The following is a 10,624-nucleotide window of genomic DNA, read 5'->3' on the forward strand; positions in this document are numbered from 1 at the left end:
AACCTGAACCTGCTGTGGGGACGTTTGAAACCGTCACTTGCTGATGCTCGCACACCGCACGGTCTCACTAGCTGTGGAAGGCGCCTCTGAGATGCTTCGGGTGATTTGCCTTCAATGAAGTCCAGTAGGCGTTTGAAGTCCTGTTTCCTCTGTCTCTATTTGATCCACCCATCCATTTCTGCTGTCATTTATTTTCTACATGCCAGTAAATGCCCGTGTAAACAGACTCTGTTGATCTTCAAAGCCACAGATGGCTGATTTACATTGTATCCTGTGGCTGACGCTTTGCATTAAGACTCGTTTATTGACCCACAGAAATCACTAGCTGAGTCTGCCAGGTGAACTCAGACTTACCTATTTGACAACCTTCCACAGCTCACACAGAAACAAAGGAAACATTTAATCTGTGTTTCTTTGACCAAATGCTTCAGTGGAAAGCAATTGGACGGTCCCAAACACTGGATCAAATCTTCCTGCCGTGCTTTTGCGAAATTAGAAGTGTTCAAATAATATATGTGCATGTACACACGTTTTCCGAATCCCTGATCCTCCATCAGCAAATATTAACCTTTAGTTTATTCGAGCAAAGCCAGCGTACACTCAGTGTTTGTTGCCAAACATCTTTCAACCAGTTTGGTTTCTTCGGCACTTGGGACTGAGTATTGCAGTCAGTCAGAGCGTTTCATGGCCCTTTTTCTGACCTTTAGTAAACATACAGTGGCTGAGAATTTGCCCAAAGTTTTGAATGTGACTGGTTTTAAAAGTGACAGGGAGTTTGAAAAGCGACCGTCCATGATGCACACTTTGGCTCCCTCTTGTGGAAGAATGATGGAACTCAGCCTGATGTTGTTAGAAACTTCAGTTCCACCAAAGGTGCTCTGTTGGTTGAGATCTGGTGACTGTCGAAGCTGTTTGAGTACATTGAACTCACTGTTCTAGAAACCAGTTTGACATGATTTGAGCTTTGTAACATGGTGTGTTATGCTGCTGGAAGCAACCATAAAGGTCATAAGAGGAGCGACATTGCAGTAGATTGGTCATAATCTAACAGGATTGATCAAAATGCTTGAAAAAAAGGCATGAACATTTGCATAATGACAGATTTAAAAAAAACAAAAACACTTTTCCATTTAAAAACAAGACAAACAGTTTTGATTGAAAATCAAAGTCTCCATCTTCTTCCTGTTATTGGCCGCCATAAAAAAAAAAAGTGCCTTAAATATTGCATATTTGTCCAAACAAATACATGAAATATCTACATCTTGCTCACACACAGCGCTCCGACCTCTGGACAGCCCTCGCAGCTGAATAACCAGCATTGTTTGGCAGAGATTTTGAACACTTGCAGTTTGTCGGATGCACTGTTTTATATTTTATGTGTAAAGGCTGGGATGTGTGTAACGGATTTTAGTCCTTTGAAACATTTGTATTTGTCTTTTGGGGGGTGCTAAATGTCAGTAAGTGTAACCATAAATGGGTTTTCAATGCCCCTGTAGGTGTTAACTGGTTAATTCTATTGCATTTAAAAAATAAATGATTTTAAATTGTATTCATAAAAATAAACCATGTTATCAGTAAGTGTATGCTGTGCAGTGTTCATTTTGTGTTTTTGTTTTAGATATTTTTTAAAAGAAGACGGTGGTGGAAGTTTTGGTCAGTTCATTTGGGTCCTGATTTTAAAGAGCATAGAAAAACCTAGTACACAGATCTTCCCGTTTTTTTTTTTCTTTTTGTTTGTATTTTTAATGATTTTTACATAATGCACTGCACTAGGTGGGTTGTGGTATTTATACTTAAGAGTCCAAGAAAACATCTCTTTACACCGTCACTGCCAGCCAGAACCAGGGTGGAGCCATAGTTTTATTTTGTTTATGTTGAATTCTGACCCCACTATCCAAATGTTGCAGAAGAAATGGAGACTAACCAGACTTGGCAACATTTCAACACAATCTTCTGTTGTCTCATTTTCATGATTCTATGTGAACTGTAGTCTCAGTTTTCTGTTCTTAGATGAGGAATGGCACTTGATGTGGGCTTCTGCTGCTGTAGCCCATCTAGCTCAAGGTCAGACTTTACTGTGTATTTAAAAATGCTCTCCTGTACGGGTGTTTTATCCTACTATTAGAGGTCTGACCCTCTCTGTTGACCTCTGGCATCAGCAAAGCATTTTCACCCTGCTGCTCACTGGATATTTTGTCTTTTTTCATTCTCTGTGAACCCTAGTAAGGGAAATTGCTAGTGGACCGCAGTTTCTGAAATACCCGCCTGGGACCAACAACCAGGTCATCTTGACAATCTCTACATCACTACTTGCCGCTATCTGATTTTCTGACCATACAGCTGAATCACTCTACCTAATAAAGTGGCCATTGAGTATGTATGTATCTATCCATAGTACTGCGCAAATGTCTTGAGCAAACCCTCATTGATTTATATTTTCTTTGGAAAAAAATGGGAAATAGGTTCAAAAATAAATGTAAATACAGTATATAAGGCAATATCATTGTTCAATTCTCACAAGCTTTAAAATCAATACTTGGCATGACCACGTTTATTCTTCAACACAGCCTGAACTCTTTTAGGTCAGCTTTCTTGTCATGCCTTTATTTAGTCATTAGGAATATTTCTCCAGGGTTCTTGAAGGACATTTAAAGCTCTGGATGTTGGCTACGTTTCGTTCTGTTCATCCATCAGGATGATCCCACACTGCTTCAGACCTTGTTGATGCAAAAATACTTTTCTGCTCCTGTAAAACTTTGTTATCGTTGGCATTTTTTAATAGACTCAAGATGAGTTGAGTCAAGTTGAGACATAATTACTTCTCATTTCTTTAGTTGAGTCACTTACCCTAAAGAAGTGAGAAGTAATTATGTCTTTTGAGACAGGCTGCTAGTAACAAAGTGCCTAAAGACACAGTTTACAGTTTATTTGCTAAGTTGTCTGCTATAGAAGCAACACTTGTGCATTTTTAATGGTTGAATGATTGATAGGTCGGTGTTAAGTGTTTAAACAAATAAAATAATAATTCACCTGAAAATGGTCAGGTACAAGAACTGGACTGAAAATAAGTGAAAAACAAGGCCACTGTCTAAAGAAAAACTTTTGAAAGACCTTCAGAAAGTCTGATAACGATCGCTCAAGATCACATTTTCTTTGTAAATGACAAAAAAAAACCCAAACAAAAAAAAACAACCCCCCCAAAAAACCCACCTGGCTTTAGAATCAAAACATGCAGAAACACAGGGCGGCTCACGAGTTTTGCTCAGTATGCGTAAAAAATTTGTCTTTTTTGTTGTTAGGAGAGGAACTGTAGAGAGGTGAGAAGACTTCAACGTATTTTTCACCCAAACAATTTATTACTTCAGCACAGTTTTCGTAAATATCCACGCCTTGGGTGCAGTCACCCCCACGCTCGTACAACACTTCAGCCCTGCCTCTGCTTGTGTCTTGGATTTGTCTTGCAGAACACAAACAAACGTCCCCTCCTTATAACAAAGAAGCAGTCCTTGCAGCGCCTCTTCAGGGCAGTTTTGGTTTTCATTCCTGCAGAGGGCTGAACGCAGGGAACATGCCAACACTGTCCCAACAGAGAGGTTTCACGACGAGCCGGGAAGCCAGAAGAAGGGCGCTGGATGGAGCTGATGCTGGCCGATGATGGGAGAAATGCACGAGAACCGCCGGTGAGCATAAAGAGAGATCTGTGAACAAAGGCTGCCGGTGAGGACAAGGTCAGACGCCAGTGGCTCATCTGGGCCACTTGCCTAGCTAAGGAGGTAGCCAGATGCTTTAGCAGAAGGGGGGCCATGGCGGAAAAGCTGCAAAGAGAATTCCAAAAAAGGATATTTTTTAGTTCCTTACGTTGTGATGCAGAGCTGAAAAGATTACTTAATTTTTTCACTAGGCAAGTATTAGCCATTCCTCAAGCAAAAACTATTGAAAATGTGACAGTTACTGAAACTCCACGTTCTTAATTGGGTGGATTCACCATCTGTTTAAAATAAGTGCAACAAAATCTTTTGGTCAGGTGAAACAGGGCATCCAGAGAGGTCATCTTAGTCTGGGAAGGTGACATTTCATTGGGAATCAAACGGTCACACAAAATCACAAAACATTCATTCATTCATACGGACCTATCCTGGGGTCCTTAGTTTCTCATCTGTCTAAAACATCCTGTTTTGGCTCCCTCGCCCCTCCCTTTGAGCCCGCACTCATCTAATTGGCTGCCCCTCACAAACCTAAAGTTTAAACATGAGGTGGAGCTGCGTGCCTGACATGACCACATTTGGAATACCTGTCCTAACTGACATCATACAATGTTTAGAGTAGAAAAAAAAAGTATCAAATTTGAGTTTTTTGGTCAGAGTAAATTCTTGCACATATGCCGACTTCTTTACTTGAAACCTCGGCCTTTATAACACAAGCATCACCCATTGCAACATGACACAAATGAGAGGAAATAACAAAAAGCACAATACACCGCCTTAAATAACGTTCTAATACTATTTGAGATGAACAAACTAGCCTGGGCTAACAAAGGTAATCATATTAACATGTTTTTTAAAATACAGTCAGCAACATATTGCAGAATAAGCACTACTCATGAGGCCTAGTACGTAACACATTAACCAGCTACACACCAATTTAATAAAATCTTCCATGGGCCTTTAAAAAATGATATATTTATAGGCTACTACCTTCCTTGTACAAAAAAACTCTGTACATGTAAAAATTACCACCCGGTGTCCACACAGCAGAACTATGTAACGGCCAAGGAGACGAGCATGTCAGAGCTGACCTGCTAGCACTAGACCGAATAAGCATTCACACTGTGTGAATGCTTGCGCAGAAAACATTACAAAGTCAAACAACACAAACAAACCTTTCAGAAATCACTAGAAAGTTGAATTCATGAATTCATTTATGCCCCTGTAAGTACGTGTTAATCGCCACAACAAGAACCACACTGCTTTCTTGCTTCAAGTACATACAACAGCTTCCGGTGTATAGGAGGATAGTGAGGCCCTTATTTTTGCCTTTCAGGCAGTTTCCTCTCGCTAGTTTTGTGGGAGAACACTTCCCTTTCTCCATACTAACAGTCTCGGATTCCGTCTTTTTTAAATTTGAACTATTTTACATTTTATAATATATGTCAAAATAAAGAAAGGCACCTTGCTGAGGCTTGCCGCCGGTAAAGTTTGTTTGAGCCTGAAAAGCCAGACTCGGGGCGAAATTAACCTCGGTATTAGCGTCCTTTGCGAGGCAGTCTGGGAAAGCAGATTGTTGTAAACATGGCGGCCACAGTGGGCAGAGTTCTGTCCTTCAGTAAAAATGTTAAGCTGCTCGTTTCGCCTTTGAAGCTTTCTGCAGTACCTGCTCACCGTTATAGTGTAGATGTTTCCACTACCGGCGAGCCCATCACTCACACCGGACAGGTGAGCTGAAAACTACCTCTCTGTTACTGTTATTTTACCCCATGGAGCAACGTTAGCTAACCTTAGCATAGTGTTACTGACGCCTGCAGCTCCAAATTACTCTGCTTATAAGATGTTTGATGTTTGAATGCTGGTCACTGATTATATTGCATACACAATATGCAATATAATGCAATAAATCTAAAAGTTTCATTTAGTTCCGCTCTTAAAACAGTTCTCATATTAGGACCACAATGTTAAATCACAGATAAACAAAATAACAGGATGCCTGTAAACTGCTGCGTGTAACTTGTGTTTTTCTCCTAGGTGTATGATGAGCATGATTACAGGAAAGCCAGATTTGTTGGCAAACAGAAAGAGGTAAGAAATAAGCACTTAACAATTTATTCATTTGGCTAAGCTTAGTGTAACCCCTGCTAACTGGGTTTAGGGCCTAGGTCTTTCAGATCCAAGGCCAAAACTGTGTGAATAACAAATCAAGAATTGAGAATTGTAGTCTCAAAGAAGACAAGCACTGGAATCCTGAATAGACTGTGAGGTTGCAGACCAAGAAAAACTTCAGTTTTTCAGAAGATACAACTTTAAACCAGACTGAAGTATGCTAAAGACAACCTGGAGAAAGATTAATGCTTACTGGAAGCACGTCCTTAGGTCAGATGTGGGTCATCGCTTTGTCTTCAAACATGACAACGAGTCAGAACATATGTTGCTCCTGGTGAAGAACTGCCCCCAAAATACCAAAGTGAACGTTATTGACTGGCCTGCACAAAGCCCTGATTTGAATCCCACTGAAGACAGAGGTCAATGCCAGTTTTTGTTTTTTGCGAAATAATTGTTTCTGTGTGCAAAGTAAATTAATGTAAGCATCCAAACTAAAACTACGATGTTTGGAAAAGCTGTTTTAAGTAGCACTTGGAAAATACTTTAAAAAAAAACAACGAAAACATGCACATCAGTGCAGAGTCCCCATACCACACCTAGCGACTTCCTCGCCGAGTTTTGGAAAGTACTTACACAATTGCTTTGTATTGTTGTTTAAAGGTGAATAAGAACTTTGCCATCAACCTGGTGGCAGAGGAGCCAGTGTCTGACATCGAAGTCAGAGTGGTATCTTGCGATGGGGGCGGAGGAGCGCTGGGACACCCCAAAGTCTACATCAACTTGGTAAGACCCTGCAGACACCATTAAGATAAAACTATTTCAAGTGCTTGGTATTCATATTGCTGGGATAGGCATGAATCTCCTAAACCTAGCAGCTTTGTGCAGTGAGGGATCTCAGAAAACACAAAGGTGCTGTTGCACTGATGAAGCTGGCAGCATGATGGTTAGCACCATCGCCTCACAGCAAGAAGCTCCTAGCTCTGAATCCTCCTTTCTGTGTAGAGTTTGCCTGATGCCTCTGTGCCGCCTCTCACCCTCGGACAGCTAAGACAGCCTCCAGGCCAACCAAAACCATGAACTAGATAAGAAAAAGAAAATAGACAGATGGAACGATGAAGTTTATTTAGCACTGAGGTTGAGTGATGACTCCAAAAGACTGTCAAACCCCGTTTCCCAAAATGTTGGGACGCTGTATAAAATGTAAATGAAATTCAGTTTAATATTTGGTTTAATATTTGATTCATGATGGTATACAAACCTGGGAAAAATATGATTTTATCTGAAAATAAAATTGATCAATTTCATTTTTCATGTTCTTTCTTTCTTTCTTTCTTTCTTTCTTTCTTTCTTTCTTTCTTTCTTTCTTTCTTTCTTTTTTTTTGGAACAAAGTTGAAACAGGCCAAACAAAAGACTTGAAAGTTGCGTAAGAACCAGAAACCATTATCTCACAATGGCTTTTACCTGATTGGCCATTTCTGTAGGCACAGGACGAGGCCATAAACTAATAGTAAAGATGGCTCCGTCTCTGGAAACAAAAATAAGCTACTGATGCTATCCAGACTTGTAAGCAGGACAAAGTGTACATGTATTCTAGCAGCATGGCTTTCTGAGTCTTTCTTCCACTTACCCATTTCCTGGTTGGGGGGGCTGAATCCTATCCCAGCTGCTACAAGTAGAGCGGCGGGTACGCCCTGAACAGGTTACCAGTCTGTTGCAGGGGTCACACAAAGAGGCTGACAACCATTAGTGCTCACACACACACCTATGGCCAATTTAAAATCACCAGTTAACCTAACCCCACTAACATGCTGCATGGATTGAACGAAAAAAAAAAACAAAGTAGGGCTCTTTAGCTGAAATCTTGTTTCAAGCAAGGATTTCAAAACTAGAACAGCTGCTCTCTTCACTTCCCGAATGTGTACAGTAGTGTGTTAAATATTAAATAGGGTTTGAAAAATATGAAGATCCTTTTTTTTTTTTTTTTTTTTTTTTTTTTTTTTTTTTTTTTTTTTTTGCTTTGCAGAATATACAAATGATTTATAATGTCCCCACCTTTTACCAACAGTGTGGCATCATTGTTAAAATGGATAAACTCAGCGAATTCTATGATTTCATTAGGCAAACAGTAGGTTGGAGTAGAACAGTAGGAGAGATTATAGCCTGACTCTGCACATATAATCTGTAAAATTTTATTTAGTGTTGTTTTAATCTAAGATTATTTGATGTAATGTTCCCAAACTGTAAACGCTCTTGTTTTTTGTCTTCAGGATAAAGACACAAAAGTGGGAACGTGCGGCTACTGTGGACTGCAGTTCAAGCAGAAGCATCATCACTGAAACATTTCCTCTTTGCTTCTCTGTGTAAATCGCCATATTGCTCAATAAATTATATCTTGTCTGAGAGTTCATTCTTTGTAATTAAGCATCCTGGAATAAAGACAAAGACTGCACTACACAAAGTTTTGTAGACAGTCAAATGTGTACAGGCAGTTTCTAATTATTGCTCTTGTAGATTTGAAGGCGAAGCTCTGAATAAGTTGCTGCTCTTACTGTAGATTCCCCGATGCTGCTGTACGTTTGGTTAATAGGGTGCAGTTCCACCCTGTGACAGCCAGAGGTCAGCAGAGTCCTGCATATGTGTTTATTCTGAGGCTGGAGACAGGCTGAAGGGCTTTCTTTCAGGAAATAAGACAAGTTTTACATTTTCTTCTTTGGACACAGCAAAGTTCATTTTTTTCTAATATAATGCATTGAAAGGTGATGCAAACTTGTAATTAAAATCAATGAAAATACAAGTAGTGCACCAAAGTGTTATCTGCTTTAAAGTTATGATTATTTCTTTAGTACATGAAAGAGATGATAGATAGAGGACTTTTGTCAGTTGTTTACAATGAAGAGCGCTGAAAGGACCTTAACATTCCTCCGTCGGCTCCCGACGATCCAAGCTGGAAGGTCTTGCTCTGCCAGGATACTGTTGGGTGGGGGTGGAGGGGCAGTCTGATAGGACACAGCAGCGCGGAACAATACATGTTTGAAGAAGATCATATATATATTTCATCAGGCTTATTCTCCATAGACCTCTGCATGCCAAATTGGCCTGCGCTTGGCTCGGGCTCCAGACAGCACTACCCTGTTCTGTCCCCAGTGATGCAGGCAGTGGAACTGCATTTTCCACACCACGGAGCTCAGGTTGGGAAGAGTTCTCAGGCTGATATAATTGGCCCTGGTGACTCCTGGAAGTGAGGCTTACGCTGTAGTTAACCTCATCTATAGTCAAGACCACAGTGGATGATTGAAGGGGAGAGAGGTGCACTGTTAAAATGAGGCAGGCGAGCCGGGTCAGTGTCAGAGAGCTGACTGGTTGGTCTTGCGGTTGGTAAGTCTGAGTGGTTCAGAGGCGGTGCTTGGATGGGTTGGAGGCATTGCCGGGGGCAAAATCTTCAGATGAAACTGAGCGTGTGAATCGCACAGTGTTTTAGTCCTGGGTTTGACTGCACTGCTTCATTATTCAGCGCCTTTAAATGTGCTGCTCCAGCATAATGTAATATTCTTCAGCATCATACATATATATATATATCAAGGAACTCCAGATTGCAAAGGTGGATTTAACCAATTTGCAGACTGGCTCATTCATGGGTGCCGTTTCCAACTGTCAAATCAGCGCGGGATTGAACGCTACATCCACTTACCTATTTTCCTTCTCCATAATATTAGATCGTAATTGGAAATAAAACCCTTAAGCATATTATGACCTACAGTGTCGGGTCAGACCATGCAGACAAAGATAAGCTCAAATGAGACTGTAATCACAGTGAAAATGTCCCCACCACCGAGCCTCACAGTAGATAATGGAGTTAAATGCCACAAAATTCCTTAGCACGGCGTCCTTCCACAACAATCACTCACTCCACACAAAACATCCTCCTCATCGCTGTAATTGCCCTATTAAAATATTTCTCCTTGAAGATGTGTCACATTACAGACCCCGCGGCTCATTAAGGAGCTCCCTGCAGCCAATTATCTGAGCCTCCATGTCTGGAAGCCAGTGTAACCAAAAGGGGCTCAGAGGCAGATCTGGGAGCAGCCTGTCCTCCTCAAATCTACACCTACTGTATGAGAGTCAAAACAGAAAACTGACCTTTGGTCATTGTCTCGGGGCGACTCCACTCAGCTCCACTTTAGAGTCAGGTGACAGAGCGTCTGACCTTTACCATGGAAATAATGACTTGTTCTTGTGCCAGGAGCTCAGAGGGTTACCGCAGGGAGCGAGACACCTCTGGCGACATGTGACAGTTTTTGGAGGAGAGAGTTTGCACTCAGCACTTTGATAGCCCCGGAAAACCAAAGTGTGTGTGACAAGACACAAGCGACTTAGAAGTGTGTGTATATCTATGCCTGCGTGTGTGTGTTTGAGTGCGCACCAGAGACATAGTGTTGAAAGGAAATAGGTGTCAGACAAGAGGTGCAGAGAGGAGTAATTTAAAGTTGTCAATACTTCCTGTGCAGACATTCCACCTGAAATTTTAAAAATAAAAGTGATTGTGAAAAAAGGGTCTGATTGTGAAGGGAAGAAGAAAAGAAACAGAATCCGAACAAACAATACATGTTGATGAAATTCGGGCAAAACATTTGCAGCTTACTTTCCAAGGTCACAAAAAAAGCCCTTCGCACATGTCTCTGTGTCAACTATCCCTCGAGACACAAAGAGCCCAAAAAACTCCCGGTGCTGTGAGACAGAAAGGTAAACAGAGAGTCTAACATTCCCCGACCTGTGCAGCAACACACTGAGTCTTAATCACATTATATGGCCC

The 10,624-nt window shown here is 41.1% G+C and overlaps 2 protein-coding genes across 2 annotated transcripts; one reads left to right on the plus strand and one right to left on the minus strand.

Annotated features, from left to right (window-relative positions):
• Positions 1-3,348: 3,348 nt before the first annotated feature.
• Positions 3,349-4,980, minus strand: mrpl36 (mitochondrial ribosomal protein L36). Its single transcript, XM_085378762.1, has 2 exons — positions 4,880-4,980; positions 3,349-3,815 (listed from the first exon to the last, which is right to left on the minus strand). The coding sequence occupies exon 2, from the start codon at positions 3,803-3,805 to the stop codon at positions 3,425-3,427; it is 381 nt and encodes a 126-aa protein (XP_085234888.1). The 5' UTR covers positions 3,806-3,815; positions 4,880-4,980; the 3' UTR covers positions 3,349-3,424.
• A 302-nt stretch (positions 4,981-5,282) lies between these two features.
• ndufs6 (NADH:ubiquinone oxidoreductase subunit S6) lies at positions 5,283-8,278 on the plus strand. The gene is made up of 4 exons (XM_085378187.1): positions 5,283-5,432; positions 5,739-5,792; positions 6,474-6,596; positions 8,082-8,278. The coding sequence occupies exons 1-4, from the start codon at positions 5,289-5,291 to the stop codon at positions 8,148-8,150; spliced, it is 390 nt and encodes a 129-aa protein (XP_085234313.1). The 5' UTR covers positions 5,283-5,288; the 3' UTR covers positions 8,151-8,278.
• The last annotated feature ends 2,346 nt before the right edge of the window (positions 8,279-10,624 follow it).

The sequence above is a fragment of the Diplotaxodon limnothrissa genome, linkage group LG18 (genome assembly GCF_057381915.1).
Source record: "Diplotaxodon limnothrissa isolate DT_005_m linkage group LG18, D_limnothrissa_male_GT1.1, whole genome shotgun sequence".
Lineage (NCBI taxonomy): Eukaryota > Metazoa > Chordata > Actinopteri > Cichliformes > Cichlidae > Diplotaxodon > Diplotaxodon limnothrissa.

Coding starts and splice junctions, on each gene's coding strand:
- mrpl36 (XM_085378762.1), bottom strand. CDS start 3,805: ATGGCCCCCCTTCTGCTAAAGCATCTGGCTACCTCCTTAGCTAGGCAA.
- ndufs6 (XM_085378187.1), top strand. CDS start 5,289: ATGGCGGCCACAGTGGGCAGAGTTCTGTCCTTCAGTAAAAATGTTAAG. Junction 5,433..5,738: donor CCATCACTCACACCGGACAG/GTGAGCTGAAAA, acceptor TTTTTCTCCTAG/GTGTATGATGAGCATGATTA. Junction 5,793..6,473: donor TTGTTGGCAAACAGAAAGAG/GTAAGAAATAAG, acceptor TGTTGTTTAAAG/GTGAATAAGAACTTTGCCAT.